Source organism: Alexandromys fortis, unplaced genomic scaffold, assembly GCF_014885135.2.
Source record: "Alexandromys fortis isolate MF-2015 unplaced genomic scaffold, M_Fortis_MF-2015_v1.1 scaffold_115, whole genome shotgun sequence".
NCBI classification, from domain to species: Eukaryota; Metazoa; Chordata; class Mammalia; order Rodentia; family Cricetidae; genus Alexandromys; species Alexandromys fortis.
Genome location: NW_026067989.1, coordinates 2,762,449 through 2,781,851, shown reverse-complemented (window position 1 = coordinate 2,781,851; position 19,403 = coordinate 2,762,449). Strand labels below are relative to the sequence as shown.

The window sequence follows — 19,403 nt, the reverse complement described above, 5'->3', positions numbered from 1 at the left end:
AGTGTTTGCTCCACGAAGAAAATGTGTTTAAGAAAGTAAAGGTTCAGGTGGGCCAGTTGTACACAAACCCCAGGAGATGCCTTTAGCATTGGCAGACCTTGTCTCTTAAGGAAGTGACAAGCCAGCCTTAGTGATTGAACTTAAGTACACTCAATACCACTGTCCCCAGCTTAAGAACAAGAATGATGTTAAATGGGGTTGGGCCCTGGGTCACTCAGAGAAGCCACTGGGGAACCTGCTCCAGGAGGTGGCCATTAGCGTCTCCTCTCCTTCCTGGGGACACAGCTAAACAAATGTCAAGACCCTTCTTGCAAGTTGGTGGGCAAATGAGGTCTGGACAAAGGGATAAGGACAGGCCTGACATTAGCCACCTCCAGGCACTGTCTCCTCTGCCCTTGCTTTCCTTGCTCTAGAGAGGGCCGCAAACCTAGCAGAGCCACATGATGGAACCTGCCACACTCCCTGGGCTTCCTTTTGGAAGTGTTCCTAGGCGCTGTCAGAGTGGGAACATCTGCAGTAGAATTTTAGCAGGAAATTAGCTGTTGCTGGGTTACCCCAGTGAAACTTTTGAGTTGTCTGCAGTATATTAATAGTACCTAGTGATACTACTCTAACAAATAAAAGAGTAACGTGACCTTCTGTGCAGCAGGTGTTAACACAGAGTCCCCCGCCCCCAGGAGGCTTCTGCCAATCCTTGCTCTTAGAATGCTGCTGGTTGACGGTGTTTTGTTCATGAGCGATAAAGGGGGATGCTAGGCAAGCTAGATGATGTACATCCCGGTGCTGAGATTCAATGATCATAGCTGTTCTTAGAGTAGAAATGTTCCTGCCTGACCAGCGCCCCATAAAGGCTTCAGGTTCCAGGGGACTTCCTTGCACAAGACAACTCACACACGTCCCTGGAGTTCACTGTTAGAAAAAGCAGGGCCTGTGCAACCTGGCAGGGAAGGAACTGGAAGCTGGCACCAGACCTTTTGGGACTGTGGATACATTTCATTTTCCTGTTGCTCCTTTCTCCATATGCTTTGCTGTAATAAATCTTAGCTGGAGTATAATCTGTTATTGGTTCCTGATGGATCATCAGCCTTAAAAGATGTTCATGGGATCCCCTGGTAGACTCTCCCATATAAGATTTTCCTTCAGGAATGCAGAGAAAAACTAAACACTCAAAACAAGTATGCCTTCTGTGTGGTCCTTATGTATCCTATGGGCATCTGTCAGTATTTTAGCTTATGCATCACACAGTTGTGAGTACGGTTGATGTGGGTCAATCACAGGAGCTGACTGACGGCAACCTTACTCACTGACCGGCATAATTAAGGAGGGGTATTTGGAATCTGAGACCACCCAAAAGACGACACCTGTTCGAGATACTCCACCCAGATGATTTCTCTCTACCTTCTCTTTTTACATGCAATGCAACTAGCTAGAGGTTGCAGCCAATGCTGGTCCGTTGACTGGTTCTGCAGAGCTCATGAATTAAGATGATCTTTACCTCTTCAAATTGTTGAAAAGAAATAAGCATAACATATGACAGCATGGAAGCTTCGAACATTCCAATTTCCGCTTCTATACTGAAGTTCTGTGGTTGCTTTTCTGCTACTGCAGCGGAGACCATCTAGCCCCGCCCCGCCCCCGTCCCCCCAGCCTGTACTTATGTCCTGTTTGAGACATAAGGTTTGGCGGACCTCTGCTCTAGGGTCTTGCGTCTCTGTCTCCATACGTGTGACTCTGGAAGATCTGTACCAGAGGAATTTGCCTCCCTCACAACATTAATATCTCTACACCTTCTTTACTAGCAGACAACAGTTCAATGGCCAAGGCCACTGAAGAAGTCTGTTTGCTCTGGATTCAAGAAGTTATGGAGAAAAGCACTCACGTAGGAGCCGTAGTCCACAGCCAGAGTCTGCAGAGCCCAGGGAAGACCGAGACCAATCAAGATGTCAAACACATTGCTCCCGATGGAATTGGACACGGCCATATCCCCCATCCCTGCAAGGACAAGAGACCATTAGGGAGGAAGGGGAGCTCAGTCGGAAGCACCCACAAGGGGCTCTCCTGAGTCTTTGGTCTGGCAGCCTGGTAGGAATTTTGCTGGACCATGTATTTGGTTCTCTCTTAGCCCATCAGTAGTATGAAAAATAACAGATTATCATACAGAGAACCCACAACCTGCTGACTCCTGACTTCACTTCAGATATGAAGACAGTGTAAGCGATAAAAAAAAATTCCATATTTGGTTCCGAGAATACTGGCACTTCTGAGCTCCCCTTTCAGAAGAAATAAACCCCACGGTACAAGCATGGCTCCACAGGCTTTGTTAACTTGCACAGCACAGCACCCGTCCTGCCCTGAATTCACAACTTCTTAATAACCAGGTACCATAAAGACAGTGCCATCAGTAGAGTTTCTATAGGGCACTGTGCTAAATTTTGTTGCTGCTGTTGCTTAAAATAAATGCCTCTCGATGTCCACCAGGCACGGGAACGAGCGTGGTTGCCGGGAAGGGTGTCACTGTCGACAGGGTCCACAGGTAAGCTTTACCTGTCACGTGCTGAGAATGGACTACTGACAGCTTGCAGGTGCTATGTCCTGAGTGGGCTTAGTTATGGGGGTTGTCTGCCTCCTTATCTATGAAATCAAAGCACAGTCATCCCTACCTCTTGGAGTTGCTGAATGAGTTCAGTGTCTCGCTCGCTCCAGGCTGGCTGTTTTTATTTTTTTTTCTGTATTTATTGGTAGGTATTTTACAATTAATGGATGATAATAATGACCAGAAAGGGCTGTAGCTGCCTGAGTGAGCATCTGTGCCGTACACAGTGATGTCTTCTGCCTCTTTTCTTGACATTTCTGATCTCATGAAGCCATCTGGCCAACATGACACTGAGGTTCTATCACCTATCTCTCCTTATAAGAAGCATCTGTGGCCCCCTTCCTTGCCACACTGCACAGCCCCCACCAGTCAGAGAATCAATCCTTCCTCCCTCCCTCCCTCCCTCCCTCCCTCCCTCCCTCCCTCCCTCCCTCCCTCCCTCCCTCCCTTCCTTCCCTATCCTCATTGTCCCTGGAGATCCCACCTTGTCTGGCCACGATAAGGCTGGCCATGCAGTCGGGCACACTGGTTCCAGCAGCCAGGAAGGTGATCCCCATGATGACATCAGGGATTCCCAAGGTGTAACCGATGATGGTGACCTTGGAGGAAGCAGGAGGAGGCAGTGAACCAAGAGACACTGTGAGCTACCTCTACAAGTTCCCTCTGATCAAAATGTAGAAAGGTCTCTAATTTGGACCATCTTAGGGGTGGGGGTGGGGCAGCATCTTTTCTGGATTTTAACCCGGGAGGGCATGAACATCATGTGGATGAAACCCATACTGCCGGCCTTAGGGTGATGCTTAGACAGAACTCAGACTTTTCAAGGAAAGGTGGGGCTATCATTTGTTTCTTTCTGGTGATGCTTGCACACTGGAAAAAAAAACTAGAACGTAAGAGAAAAGACAATAATGAAACAAAACACTTGAACTCAAGACAGCCCTGGATGGTTCAGGCTGTCAAGCTGTGCTAGGAACGTAAACAGTGTGCTCGCAGATCTGCAATCAGGCTGACCAGACCTGGAGAGGGGCTGGCTTCACAGTCGGTCTTGCCAGGGAGGTCCTATCCAGCTTTTCCCATCCCCACTTCTGCGAGGTCAGTGTGACAGCTAATTTTGTTTGTCAACTTGACGCATGGGGGAAGAGGAATTTCAGCTGAGGAAACTGCCTCCATCAGACTGACGTGAGGGGACTTCTTCTTGACTGACAATTAATGCAGGAGAGTCCTGTCCACTGTGGGCAGCACTATCTGTAGCAGCTGACCCCAAGATGTATAAGAAAAGTAGCTGAATGTGGACTGAGGAGCAAGGCAGTGAGCAGCATTCTTCCATGGTTCCTGCCTCCAAATTCCTGCTGTGAGTTCTTCCTGACTTCCCCCAAAGATGAACTGTGGTCTGAAAATGGAAAATGAAATAAACACCTTCCTCCCCAAGTTGCTTTTGGTCATATGACAGAAAGAAAAGAACATTGGAAACCTTTGCTGTCACTGTCAACTTCTTCACCATAATCTCTTTCTTTTTAGTACTTAGGAAACTGGGCTAAATGCTCAGTTTTAACTTTCTTAATTCTCACAACCATCTGGTCTGAGTGCTCTGCTTTTCCCATTCCTCAGATGAGGAAACAGAATGGGGAGGCATCCGCCCAGGTCCCAGGCTGCTGGTAAGTGGCAGACAGGGCTCTGGGTTGGGCTGGTGGGCTCATCTGCAAACCACACTTGCCACACTGCTGGAAAGTGGCATAGGGGGCTCCGTGTTGGGCTGGTGGGCTCATCCTCAAGGCAGCTTCTCAGTTTCCATGGAGGTGGAGTGCAAAGGGTGGGCTGCTATGGCCCATTGCTCAGCCACACAGATGGGTTCACGGCTGTCCCCAGAGCTCAAGAGGGAACCATAGCAGCAGGGAGCTGCCAAGGGAGGGTGGCAGAGCCAGGATCCATTGCTAAGGAGGTAGAAAAAGAGACCAATCTCTTGTTGGTTGGCTTAAGGAAATGGGGCTTGCAACACCTAGAACTCTTAGGCCATCTCAGGGTGCCACTGGGGCATTCACACCTTCTGTAATATCCTGAGGAGATGTAAACCATGTGTCTCAGCTGGGAGTCCATTCCCAGCATGCGTCAGGCAGTGGTGAAAAGATGGGGGATGTGAGTTCAATACATTCAGATCCAAACCAGAAAAAGCTCTCCTTTCCATTCTGTGCTGAATTTAACCCAGTGTGGCCTCAAGCTTCTGATGTCTGTCTCCAGGGAGGAAAGGAGGATGCTGAAACACATCTTTCTATGTTCTTTCTGAGAGCCTCTGGAAAGCAAAGCTGCTGCCGCCTGGCCGAGCCTTGGGTCCGCAGGACTGTGGCTTGGCTCTGCTGGGGTTGGCCCACTGTTCTTTCACCGTCCTTAGGATGCTATGGTCAAGCCTGGGGCTCTGGGTAACTGGTGGGCTTGGGAAGCTCAGTCCAGGCCACTGGCTTCTCCTGAAGTTGTCACTCGCTATCAGGATTAGTCCTTTCCGTGGACAGTGGACTTTTAGACCTTGAGGTCAGGGACAGCAATCCAGTCTCCCAACTCTGCATTGAAGACCATTTGCTGTGGGAGCCTCATTGAGTGAGAACCCTCAGTCACGATACTTCTAGTTGTAAAACTCCATTTCCCCGTGAGGCAGAGGCCAGGAGTAACTGTGACTTTATCATGCCAGCTTTACAAGTTTCCTATTACCTCCAAAACCATCTTCCCAGAACGTTTTTGAGCTTTAAGCTGAATTCCTCCTGAATTTATATTGCCCTTCTGTCAAACACCCAAGTGCGGCTAATTTGGATTTGCATAATTTGTCATGGCTTTCAATTTCTGCCCAATTTTAATGGATTAGGTTTGCTCCCCAGTTAAGGAGTATAGAAGTGAGCTGTCCATATTTCCAAAAATGACTCTGGGGCAGCGCTCCTTTGAGGCCCCATAACCTAGTCCCATCAATGGATCATTATTGTAGCTTGGAAGGGACCCTTGAGCAGTCACGTCTTTGGCTTGAGGCTCTGCTACTGTTCCTCCACCACAGCTGGGGAATTACTTCTTTCGCTCACAGATGCAGGGTGCGGAGTGTGGAGAGGAAGTAATAGGAAGACAGATTGGTCCCCAGGGAGGACCCCAAGAGGCACCTAATGTTTCCACTTTACCCGTCCCAGGATAGTACCAACCCAAAGAAAAAGAATCAACACCATTAAGTAGATGCGACCCCAGCCTGCTACCTGAATCAAAAGTGGCCATCCTGGAGCTGTGCAGAGCTGCAGAGCTTGACTTAGCATAATTCAATCAAGCCAGCCTATGGTTATGCAAGCGGAGCAAACACTTGTGATTTTTTACCCTCCGAGCAAAGGTGTGGGCTCTTCTGTGACCCACTGGAGTAATAACTGGATGGTAGAGTTAACTCACACCTTTCACTCTAACGAGACCCACGATGCACAGACAGGGTCCCTTACACACTCACCATCCACACCATCATGTAGGAGAAGGCTGCGATCCACAGCGTAGAGGAAGCAAATGTCACCATAAACCATTTCTCCCAGTGGGGTTTGTTACAGTTGGGGACAGTGAAGTACAAGACGAAACTCAGTGGCCAGGTGAATGCCCATTTCACGGTTTCCAGTTTGCCAGCTGTGGGGGAGAAACAAAGAAAAAAGAAAAGGAAAGGAAAGATAAATAAACAAACAAACAAACAAACCAGCTTTATTTCTTTACTCTGGGAGCCTTCACACTGCTTTCCCTGGAGCTAAGTATTATCATATACCTCTTTTCTTAAAAGGCTTAAAAGGTTTTCCACGGCCACCCAATCTGGACACACAAAACCAAACAGAAAAAGAGAGGTTACATGCTGCCCACCTGCTGGTTAGCTCTTGTACTAACTGGGTCACTTCAGATAACACTGGGCTGTTGGCGGACGCTAACAAATGGGCTAGGTGGGAGAAGATGAGGAAGGTACTCGCAAAGGAGCAGTGTTGTGAGCAGGTGTGTCAGTGTGGGGAGCTGGGAAGACCACCACTAACGGGTCCCAAATTACAGTGCCAGCCGACACAGCGCCATCTAATGAAAATTCCTGGTGTTGCATCATAAACTGAAAAGGGTTTGCAAATAAGCTCTTTCACACTTAAAAAGTAAAAGGACAAGATGATGGACCTGCCTCAACCATTCTGTGGTGCTTCAGTATTTTCATAACAGGAACACCCAGAAATGCTTGTGAAGGTGACTATCCTGCCATGAATTCATTATAACCTCAGATTTGACAAATATATTAACTGAAATCCTTTGGTTTTTATTATGGTCCTACTCAACTTCTAATTAGCCTACGGGGTAAAAATGCATATGCCCAGGTGTGACATCTATGCCAACTAAGACACAAAACATCTCCACCTCCCAGAAAGCTCTCTGTGCCTCTTTCTAGCCTACCCTTACCCTGACTACCACACATGAGCTATTCATCCCCAACTTCAAAGGAATTAATCACGGAGTAGTCTTTCTTTCTGCTTACCACGTTTGTTTGTAGATAAAAGTGCCATTAGTTTATTCCTTTTAATTGCCTGGAATAAACTGGCCTTGTTTATCCATTCCCCTGGGGTTGGACATTGGGTGGTGGTCATTTGTAGAACATAATCATGACAGTACCTATCAATAGCCTTGATTGGTTCTTCTGGAGAACATGGCCTTGTTCTGGCTGAAGATCTGAGGGGAAGCTGCCAAGCCATAAAGTGTGTGTGCTTACCTTTTTACTAAGGATTAAAAATAGTTTTTCCAAAATGATTGAACAATCTCATATCCCCATCAGAGTTAAGGAGGTAATTTCTTACCTCCTTATGGTGAACAGTGATTAATATAAGGCTTAATACAATTTATTTTATATCTTCAAACCATGTGCAGTCTATTCATGATACCCCTTACTAGCCTCTAAATTGTTCTTTCTTTTTTCTTTTTCCCTTCCTTCCTTCCTTCCTTCCTTCCTTCCTTCCTTCCTTCCTTCCTTCCTCCCTCCCTCCCTCCCTCCCTTAAAAAAACTACGTAGAAGAGGTACCTGTCATTGCTGGCATCAGCTTGCCCTATCAGATGGGCAAGGCAGAAGAATCTATAAGGAGGGTGTGGCTTCCTCATCAGACAGCACTGGGATACAGGCACTCTCTGCTTTAGGAGTTGAGTTGTTGCATCTCTGTGTTGGTTGTTTGTCTGTTTTCAACTTGACACATGCTAGGGTCATGTGGGAAACAGGGACCTCAATTGAGAACTGACTTGTTAGACAAATCTTTCCTTGTGGGAAATTTGTCTGATTAATTACTGATGTGGGTGGGTCCAGTATACTGTGGGCATATTGCCACCATGGGTAGGTGGTCCTGGGGTGTGGAAGAAAGTAGGCTGTGAAGACACGAGGGATAATCTTTTTGTACACTGTGTGAAGATGTTTCTGTTTTACCTCGCCTGCCTAAGGCATCTTCTGATTGGTTTAATAAAGAGCTGAATGGCCAATAGCTTGAAAGGAGAGGATAGGCGGGACTTCAGGACAGAGATAAGAACGCTGAAAAAGAATCTGAAAAGGGGGATTTCCCAACTAGTCATGCAGAAGTTGGGTGTATGGTACTGAGGAGAGGTAATAAGCCACATGGCAGAATATAGATGAATATAAATGAGTTAATTTAAGTTTTAAAAGGAACAAACCTAAGCTAAGGCCAAGATTTCATAAATCAAAAAAATGTCTCCATGTCATAATTTGGGGGCTGGGAGTCCAGAGAGAGTCTGACTGTAGGAGGGCAAAGATGTAAAAAATGTTTCCCCTGGCCTCTGCTTTAGTTTCTGCCTCCAGGGTCTTGCTTGAGTTCTTGCTTTGGCTTCCCTTAATGATGGACTCTGATTGGGACATGTAAGCCAAATAAAAACCCGTTCCTCCTCAAGTTGGTTTTGATTAGTGTTTCATAACAGCAATGGAAACAGAACTAGAACAGTTACTCCAACTCTCCAAATCTTACGTTTATTATTTTTAAAGTGTAGATCCAGTAACACTGAACTAGCAGAGATCTCTGGTGGATTAAAGATGAGATATTAGTGAGACAGGTGAGGGTCCCACCTTTCCCTGGGGCCACCAGGCATGTCTTAAACATTGTCAAAAATCTGTTAAAATGACTCTTAATGGCCATGAAACTCTTATTGTCAGCTTTACTTCCAGGGCTCATTTTCCTGTACCTAAGCAAAGACAGAGAGGGAATGGGCAAGATGACTAGCCAACCAGTAGCTCCTGGACTCTCTGTGCCGTCCTGGCTCCTTGAGACCTTATGGTGGCTGCATCAGCTGTTCGGACAACCAGAAACCAATGGTCCCAGCTAATTGCTGCAGCTCCTAACGATATAGCCTTAATAGGGCTGTTTCAAATCTCTGCACAGGCATTTTGCCATTACAAGCCTCCCTGAACTTTAGGTGATTATGGAGACATTTCTACCTAGGCCAGACGGGGAGCATATACTCTGGAGACCCAGCAAAAGAGCTGCTGTGACTGGCACACATGCAAAGCCTTCGAATTGCATGCAAGTCTACAGGTTGTTTTGTGATGGCCTTCAAGAGGTGATCTTTGGGTCCTATGCAAGTTCTTCATTTGGGTATCAAGGCTTTACCTAGCTGGAGCTCTAGGGGAATCCCCTTGCTGGCATTCCAGCAGGGGGAGAGAGCCACAGAGATGGAGAAAGAAAGAAACAGACCACCAACCAAGGGTTACAAAGTGAATAGGACAAGCAATGACCTCAACTTGGCTCTCTGATATTCCTCAGAAACTAAAAATGAGCGAGACAATGAGGTCATGACATGGGACTCAGAGGGCAGGGAGGATGGGCTTGATTAGAGAAAGCTGCACACACTGTGAGCTGGTGCCATTAAGGTCCAAGTTCCCCTTCATGGTTTTCAGCTGTTTTGGTTTGGCACTGACGGATTAAAAAAAAAAAATCAGGAAAATGGTTTCCCTGCCGCGAAACTGTACAGTCACACTTTGTATTCTTGTTCCTTAGTCACATCAACCCTAAAGGTAGAAATACAGAGAGCAGTGTCTAAATTATGACTCCAAACACAAGGTAACTGACTCCCTTCCTTGAGCAAAGCAAGCAGCACAGACAAGGGCTTTGAAAATGATTTGGAGGAGGGACGAGGCAGGAAGGCGCACATTTCAGGAAGCTTTGCCGTCTGTTTCTGAGTGGTTTTGTTCCTCTCCTGAGTCAGCAGTGTTTCTGGACATTTTCAATACTTTGTTCTATCCCCATTTGTTCCAAATAGAGCCTTAGGGGATATGTTTATTTTTACTCTTAGAACCTAAGTGTTGGGTGCCCTCTAAGCCATTTTGTGCCAGGCTAGGACACAGCAGGAATTAAAAAGCACACTTCCTTTCTGTGGAGGCCATGTGTTTGCGGTGATGGGGCTTCACAGAAGTCAGCCAGGGACTGGGAGACAAAGCCAGAGTGCCAAGTGTCAGAGGCCTTTGCAAGGACTTGCTTTGGAGTTTTAGTGCTGACTTTTAAGAATGCTTAGGTCAGGCAGAGAGTAAAAGGAACTGAGCAATGTTTTAAACCTATAATAAACATTCATTTCTGTTCTGATTGCGAGAAAACAAATACACAAGTTTACTATAGAAAAAAAAATCCAGCTAGCAAAATACAATTTTATTTTGGTGAACTTCCTTCTAGTGGGTTGTTTATGGAAATGTGTTTACCTACATACACATCTCTGTAGGCAGTAAGGCTTTCTTCACTCAAGAATATATGTAGATTTATGTGTAGGTGTATAGATACATGTATAGCTGTTTATATAATGTATATGTATTTAATGCCTGGTCAATGGGCTCAAGTCCATTTGCATCTGTAAACAGTTATGTTATAGTTATAATACAAATGTATATGCATGTTGTAGTCTTAGTGACTGCTAAGAAACAGAAACAGGGGAAATGCACACGCAGGATGCATTGCTGCACAGAGGGATGGTTCAGGTGGGGCAGAGCAAGATGATGGGAGGTTCCAGGCTGGAGCTTGATTCCAAACATATGTACTGTTTCTGTAATTTTCCATTTAATATTTTTAGACCATGGATGGTGGCTGTGGGTGACCACAATTAACCGCAAATGAGTGAAAAAAAAACCACAGATGGGGAGGGGCTGTATGTCCCTATGTTTCTTTTTTTCTGTTGAGATAATCTACTAACTAGAAGCAATTTAACTTTGGCAGGCCTACAGGAATCTGGACGGTATTTCTTTATTAGATTTGGTAAGTGCCTATCAAGGCTCCTGTCTTAGGGAAGTGGCGGGGACTCAGAAGTAGTTCTGCTCTGAGTTGGCCTTGTTACCTGCCTGTCCCCCTGGACACAGGGAGAAACAATGCAAGGCCTTGCACCCGAAAACAACACAGGACTGGAACTCCAGACTCACATCCGCTACTAAATGGGCTTTCAGGTTGATGACACAATACTCGCTTGGGCAGCCCTCCGGCAAGCTCAGCCAGCCCAGGGCAATTGCACACACTAGTTAATATTTGAATGCCTGTGAGTGAGAACTGGACCAGGACAGGCTTCATGAAGCAGGCAGAATCTTTCTGAAGGTCTAACAAGGACACAGAATTCTTTGGGTTTGGTCCACATGTTCTGCTAATGGGTGGGGGTGAAAGACATGGTTATTGGAACATTCAAGGACACGCCCTACAAGCCAAGGGCCTGGAAGCTTTTATACATCTTGTCTCTACTCTTCCAACATGCCAGGGCCAGTCCCTGGTCAGTCCCAGGGGCTAAGGCCCCAAGGACTAGCTTTTGCATGGGTCTGTGTTTCCTGCAGATGCTGCTCTTCAGAGAGTGGGGTGTGGAAGATGCGGCATCCGGAATAGAAGCAAAGGGAGGAAGTGAGAAGAAAGGAACTTAGGATGCATCTGCCAGAGCCATCTTGGGCAGGGTGTTTCCAGCCTAGATGAAACCCCAGAGAAGTGTCTTTACCCGTGGACATGTGTCATGCGCATTTCTACCTCAGAACAAAGTGTCCTGCAGCATGAGTAAGAGACTAAGAGGGGACGTTCAACCACAAAATGCCTTTGCTAAAAGTGCTCACGCTCCAGCCTTTGCCCATGTGCCTGCATCATTGAATGTTTCACAACACAGCCCTGCCCGCCCGCTGCAAACACTTCCTACAGATACATTTCCGCGCACCAAGAGTTTCTTTTGGAATGGAATAATAAAAAAGGCAGCCAAGTGAAGACCGTCTTTCCGAGGATCCCCAGGTATCTCCCTTCCCAAGGCCAGATCAAGGACCTCTTACAGGGCGGGTCGAATGGCGTGTAGGGTCCTTCATCGTCATCGTCATCCTCCTCTTCCTCCTCGTCGTTCTCATTGTTCTCGTTATCTTCGTTCTCATTCTCTGTCTCATTGTCAGCCTCAGCAATGATGTCATCCCTCCGGGTGCCATTCACACCCCTGTCCGGAGCACTGCTAGGCCCTGTTCCGTTCTCCACAGTGTGTTTAACTGGGATTTTGATGGCCACTTCGGATTCCCCGTTGGCATATGCCCTGCTGTTTATCAGTCTCTGTCTCTGAAAATAGAGAGTGATCTGTCACTATAGGCAGAGGGATGGAAAACACGGGCTGGGAGGTCTTCCCTAGCGATGCATCCACAACACTCCGGAGTCAAGTGTTAGGGAACTTCCCCAAAGCAACAACGGATTCAGACAATTTCCTTTGGGGGGGGGAGGGGGGAAATTAAGCTGTTATGACCCCCTGGAACTTTCAAATTCCCTTTGGGAAAGGTTCTACATCTGGGGTGGGCAGTCCTTTGACACCTGCGCACCGTGACATAATTTTTCTTCTCCAGCCTGTGGGAAGCCCTTTTCTATATTCAAGAAGCTAAAGCACCTGATGCGACTATGGTTGTGAGGTTGCCACTGCAGGGAAGAGTAAACGCCAGGCGCACTGGCTTGTTTTAAAGTATGATAACTTTTCCTTTGCAACATGGAGACAAGTTTACAAGGCAGAGATTTATTCAAATGGAAGAAAACAGGTCCTGGCTGGGGATATGGCTTAGCTGATAGAGTACTTGTCTCGCAAACATGAGATGCTGGGAACAATCCCTAGCGCTCCATAAACCAAGAGTGCTAGCACAAGGCTGCAGACCCAGCACCCAGAAGTTCAAGGTGCTCCTCAGCTACATAGGGGGTTTGAGGTCAGCCTGGACTATGTGAGACCCTGTTTAAGATTTTTTTAAACTTTTTTTTTTCATTAAAATAAAGCGGTAAGTAGAGGGGACTAGGTTATGTCTCCCGATACACTGAGGAGAGTGAGAGGGCTCTGGCACAGATGGTTCTGGGAGCAAAGATGCTGGGAAAGGGCTGAGGGTTGGCTTCTGTTCAGCTCTCATCCAGGTGCTGCATCTTTTAAATCAGAAGGCACTGATCCCTTCCCCTCTACTCCCTTCCCTCCCCTCCCCTCCCTTTCCTTCCCTTTCTTCACTGAGCTTTTCCAGATACCTCATTAATCAGCATGCGACTGGCCATGGAGAGCCGGGTCTTGGGAGGAAAGTGGCTTGTGATCATAATTCGAAGGCCAGCCTCAGAGAAAGAAAGCTGGTGTGGGTAGGCCGACAACAGCTCGTCTACCATGATCACTGACGCTTTGCGGTGGAAATTGGCTAGGGAAATGTGAGAGAGAAAATACAATACATGGAGTCCAGGAGAGAGCCATTCACTCATTCCTCTTCCTATTGTTTCTTCCCAACCCACTCCTTCACACCTTTGCACCTGTTCATCCATCTGTCTGTTGGTCCATCCATCCATCCATCCATCCATCCATCCATTATTCATGCATCCATTCACCCACCCACCCACTCACCCACCCACCTACCCACCCACCCATCTATCCACCCATCCATCTCCATCCATCCATCCATCCATCCATCCATCCATCCATCCATTCATATCCATCCATCTATTCACCCATCCATCTATCCATCCATCTATCCATCCATCTATCCATCCATCTATCCATCCATCTATCCATCCATCCATCCATCCAATCCATTTACCTCCCCTCTCCTTTCTTCTCATCCTCCCCCCATTTTCCTTCCTTCCTTATCACTCCCCTCTTCTCCTTTCCCACCATCTTCTTCCTCCCTTTTCATTCTTTCCTTCCTTGAATCTATCCAATGAAGATTGTAATTATCAAAATTAGGGGTCATATTTAAATCATGGGTCATATTTAATAGTTCATTTGAAATAACTTGAGACTATTCAAACACTAAGAAGTCTAAATTTTACCCATTTGCAATTGTATCTAGGTTTCAGTTTTTTTTTTTTAAGAGAAAAGAAGATTTTGTTTTCCCCAACAAAGGGTCATTAGTCAATACTGCCTCTGGCAGCAGAGATGAAGAGGAAAACATGTATGAGGGCTAAGCCAGCCCCCACAGTATCATAAAACAGTGACCAAAAAGGATAGTTCCTGTAACCTTCTAAAACAGTCTCAGACATGTCCCAGTATGCCCAAAGATAGAAAAACTAAAACCTCAGCCAATGAAAAATATATTAATGTAACTGTTGCTTGTTTAACCAATCATGCTTTAGATGACCTAACTGTTCCTGAAATTTCCCTAGCTATGCTTAAAAGGGCCTGCACCCCTTTGTCCCTGGTCATCGCCATTTTGTACAGGTGAATGACCTTGGATACGAATGACCCTTTGTTTTGCATAATATTATAGCCTGGGGTCTTCCTTTAGCATTTTCTTGAATCCCTACAACACTACTTATCAATATGGCAAGAATGGCAGAGTAAAAGAAGTCCTCCTTGTCCACAAAGAGTTATTTTCCCCCCATTAAGATCTGGGTCACAAGAAAGACCCCAATAATCATTGATAACCCATCTTGCCCATGCATAGTATCCCACGTGCACTGGTAAATGCTGTAGAGCTGCCCGCCATGAAGAGGATCAGAGTTCAGGAGAAGACTTCAGACAAGTCTTGCACAATATGAAACATTCCACTCAGGCCTGAGCCTTCCCTCTGTGGAAGAGCACTGTACACCCATCACTCATAGGCACACAGCTGGAGCTTCTTTTAGTACTCATGCCTATTTTCCAGGCCATGAAACCATGAAATGATCTCTCGTAGCATCAGCATTATCATCCCTCCCTGCTGTGTGTGTGTGTGTGTGTGTGTGTGTGTGTGTGTGTGTGTAGCGTGTGTACGTGTGGATTCACTTGCCCATATGGGTGTGGAGGCCAGAGGTTGATGTCAAGATATTTTCCTCAACTCCTTTCCCACTTTAGTTTTTGAGAGCAGCTCTCTTGCTGAACCTGGAGCTTGCAGTTTCAGATAGATCAGTAGACCAATAGGCTCCCAGTGTCTTCTTGTTTGTATACCTCAACACTGATGTTACAGATGCTATGTGTGTGTATGATGGGGATTCAACCTCAGGTCCTCACACTGTGTGACCAATACTCTGCCCACCAAGCCATCTCCCTAGCCCCAGCACTAATATTATTTAGCTTTTTTGCCCCCTCCCAGAGTTCCTTTTATGGTTATGAAGTACTCAGAGGAGAGAGACTAAAGAAAATCCTCATACGGAATGGTACTAAGTAACAGCAGAGTTTTTCATTAAACATACATATAGTCCTTCAGAAAAAAATATCAAATATATAATTTCACAATATAATAAATTATCAAGAATCTAAAGTTAGAGATATAGTTGAAAATAACCTGTAAAGTTTCTAATTTATTCTTTGTTTTTTTTTCCCCTTAAATGACCATGTGGGACACATTTCAAAGAGAAAATTAAAAAAAAAAAAGAAAAATGAAATACATTCATAGCAAAACATGAAATTTTTCTATGCCTCTTATAAACAATGTTATTTATCAGAGAATAACATATTGTTTCCCATGCATAAAATGACGGTTTTGTAAGAGCCTATTAAATAGAAGAATTACTTTGAAAACAAAGGTAATTTTTTCTCTCCTTCTGTATCTGAGTTAATGTAGTCTGAAAGCGAATTTGGATATATGTGATGATAACGACAATGCCTGCTGCTATGAAGCACTGTGTTAAGCTCTTCTGCATATTTAACTGGCCCTACTCATTGCAGGAATGATGTGTGTCTCTCAGGCTCAGAGAGGTTAAGTAACTTTTCAGTCATACCACCTTAACCGTACCTCAAAACCTCTCTTCTCTCCTAACTCTGCTGGCCCCATTTGCCCAAAATAACCTTTACAGAATGGGTTCCCTGGGAATTTCAATGGACCCAGGCATGGCCCACGTGGAAGGGCAGGAGAGCCGGCTCTTCTCTGTCTTCTCGGGGCCACCCGGAATGCCCGGCTGTGGCTATGTGTCAGGTAGACAGACTTGCAGTGCAGGACCCGCCCTGGGCTCAGGACCTGCTATTTACCTTTCTTAAGTAGCACCACAGTTGCGTCGCAGTTGCTGCTCTCATCCATCTCAGCATTGTTGGCCAAGCCGTTGACCATGTTCCCAGCACCCTTTGTCCTCCTTTCGAAGCACTGATGTATGCACGCGTTGTATCTGAGCAAGCACAAGTGGAGAGAGTCTATCATTGCCTCTGGTTTCCTCTCTGCAACTCCCACAGCATCCTCCCTGAAATCTTCCTGGCTGGATACAGCTGGTGAGGCTCCAGCATGGGGGGGCATGGTTAGCATGCTACGGCTGCCTGGTCATCTAGACCTACTTTGGTTTCCCACAGTCAGAGATTTTTTTATTGCTAGGATCACCGTGACCGCGTACCCTCACTTTAGGTCCAGGTGGTTTGTGGCTATGCCAGCGTTCTAGGCTCCAGTGCTCTGGAGTGATGGTGAGGGAACACCACACAGTGCCTCTGGCATGCCCTAGGAGACCAGCATTGAAGGGAAGCAGTATTTGCAGGTTGCTAGAATGGCTTGGGCAGGAAAACGTTCGGTCCCTTTACTCTGAAGTTGCCCAGAGGAATTCTCAAATTATAGCAGCATTGTTTGTAATAGCCAGAACCTGGAAACAACCTAGATGCCCTTCAATTGAAGAATGGATGAAGAAAGTATGGAATATATACATATTAGAGTACTACTCAGCAGTAAAAAACAAGGACTTCTTGAAGTTTGCAGGCAAATGGATGGAAATAGAAAACACCATCCTGAGTGAGGTAAGCCAGACCCAAAAAGAGGAACATGGGATGTTCTCACTCATATTTGGTTTCTAGCCATAAATAAAGGACATTGAACCTATAATTCGGGTTCTTAGAGAAGCTAAATAAGAAGGAGAACCCAAAGAAAATCATATAGGCATCCTCCTGAATATTAAACTTCATCAGGCGATGAAAGGAGACAGAGACAGAGACCCACATTGGAGCACCGGACTGAAATCTCAAGGTCCAAATCAGGAGCAGAAGGAGAGAGAGCACAAGCAAGGAACTCAGGACCGCGAGGGGTGCACCCATACACTGAGACAATGGGGATGTTCTATCAGGAACTCACCAAGGCCAGCTGGCCTGGGTCAAAACCGGTCTCGCTGAACATAGTGGACAAGGAGGACTACTGAGACCTCAAGAACAATGGCAACGGGTTTTTGATTCTACTGTACCTATTGGTTTCGTGGGAGCCTAGGCAGTTTCGTGGATGCTCACCTTACTAGACCTGGATGGAGGTGGGTGGTCCTTGGACTTCCCACAGGGCAGAGAACCCTGATTGCTTTTTGGGCTGACGAGGGAGGGGGACTTGATTGGGGGAGGGGGAGGGAAAGGGGAGGTGGCGGTGGGGAAGAGACAGAAATCTTTAATAAATAAATAAATTAATTAAAAAAAAATTAAAAAAAATTCCAAGGGCAAAGGAAAGGCAGTGACAGGGATTACAGAGTGCCTTGGGCCTTCTCTCACTCCAATAATGCTTATTGGCCCCGGTATTACCTCCTGAAGCTGTACCTCCACCCACTGGTCTCCCACTGGAATTCAGGCTGGGCCAGAAATCACTTAAAACCAGTTTCATTCTGTCCCTCATTCCTTTTGCTCCAAGACAGAAGGCCCCTTACTGTCCCCCCTCGCTGTGTTCTTGTGCCCGGCTTTTCAGTCAGTACCTCTGTGGGGGCAATAATCGGGGGAACTTCATAACTACCTGGTAGAGACAGGTTGTGAGGTAGGGGTGGGTGGGGGTGCTCCGCATTTGAACCTTCTCTCGCATGGACCCCTCCCGAATTCTCTGGGACCTGTGACTGTTCCTTTTTGGCACCCAAGAAAACAGGGAACTAATCAAGAGTGATAGATGTAGGCTCTGAAAAGGGACCCAGTCAGCCCGTCTTAGATTCTCAGGATGCCTATGTGGGACAGAATCAGAACGCCACTATACCGTACCCTTGTGAAACAACGAGCATCAATGGCCGCCACCGCCATGGGGGAAGGTGACCTAGACGTGCAATGCACGCCGACACAGTTCATTCTGATTCAAGTCAAATGTGGACATGTGGGGCACACAGAGAACAAAGGAACTGGCTTTGGCACGTCATGGAACTGGAACCAAACTCTGCCTAAGAAATAAACTGCACAGACAAACACACAGACACACATACAGCCCAGGGGAGCGGTTACAGGCAGAGAGAGAGAGCTGCAAAGCGGGCTGCTCCCAACTATAATAATCTTGAACATCATTCATTTGGATTCTGACTTGAGGAATATTTGCGATATTTATGAGACCCAAAGAAAACTGAGAAGCAGGACAATACTTCTGGAAGTTGGAATACTGAGTGCCTATTTGGGATATTGAGAAATTAGCACTTGTTTTAGATACAACAATAATCATGGCTAGGGTAAAAACGAGTCCTTTTAGCAACACATGCTGAAATATTCATGGTGAACCATGAAATGATGCCCGGGACTTCAAAAATTACATAGAGGGAGGGAAAGAGGTCTACACAGAGCAAGGCTGAGCTGATGGGTTGGGGCTGAAGGTGATCACGAGAGGCTTGTAATTCTGTCAATGTTTGCTTATATTCAAGATTCACCGAATAGAAAGGCTTTCTAGGTTTAGTATGACTACCTTTCCCTATATCAGGGAGAAAAACAGTGGCTTTTTTTTTTTTTTTAATTTCAAGGTCTCACTGTGTATTCTCAGGGGAATCAGAATGTTCTATACAGAACACACAGCTTTGGGCTAGCAATCCTCCTGCCTCAGAAGTACTGGAATTAAAACCATATCTAGCTGGAAGAAGTGTTTTTGCTATCTTAGAAACTGTTTTCCCTAAAAAGATACCAACTTGCACAGGTTTGCTCTCAAAGGATAATTAGTATCTTATTAATTTGTTGGGGTTTTAATAACAAGATAACAGTACCATACAATGAAGGCTTTTAAAAATTTTAGTGTTCAGTGATGATGGTTTTTTTGTTTGTTTTGTTGTTGTTTTGCTTATTTCATTTTCTAAAAAAGAAAAACTCTTTTTTTTTCATTTTACATACAAATCTCAGTTCCCACTCCCTCCCCTTCTCCCATTTCCTCCGTGCCCCCCCTCCCATCCACTCCTCCGAGTAGGTAAGGCACATTGTTTTGGGGAAGGTCCAAGGCCATCCCTACTATATCTAGGTTGAGCAAAGTATCCATCCAAAGAGAATGGGTTCCCAAAAAGCCAGTACAAGTAGTAGAGATAAATCCTGGTACCACTGCCAATGGCCCCATAGTCTATCCCAGCCATACAACTGTCACCTACATTCAGAGAGTCTAGTTTCATTCTATGCTGATTCCTTCCCTGTCCAACTGGTGTTGGTGTGCTCCCATTAGCTCAGGTAAACTGTTTCAGTGGGTGTACCCATCATGGTCTTGACCTCTTTGCTCATATTCTCA

General features: G+C 46.0%; 1 protein-coding gene across 1 annotated transcript in view; it reads right to left on the bottom strand.

Moving 5' to 3' along the window:
- Window positions 1-19,403, bottom strand: part of Slc24a3 (solute carrier family 24 member 3) — a 453,633-nt gene that overhangs the window by 21,187 nt on the left and 413,043 nt on the right. Inside the window, 6 exon segments of the mRNA XM_050159552.1 lie at window positions 1,880-1,992; window positions 3,078-3,192; window positions 6,057-6,223; window positions 11,877-12,147; window positions 13,078-13,238; window positions 15,980-16,113. Of these exon segments, the coding sequence (XP_050015509.1) occupies window positions 1,880-1,992; window positions 3,078-3,192; window positions 6,057-6,223; window positions 11,877-12,147; window positions 13,078-13,238; window positions 15,980-16,113 (961 nt within the window).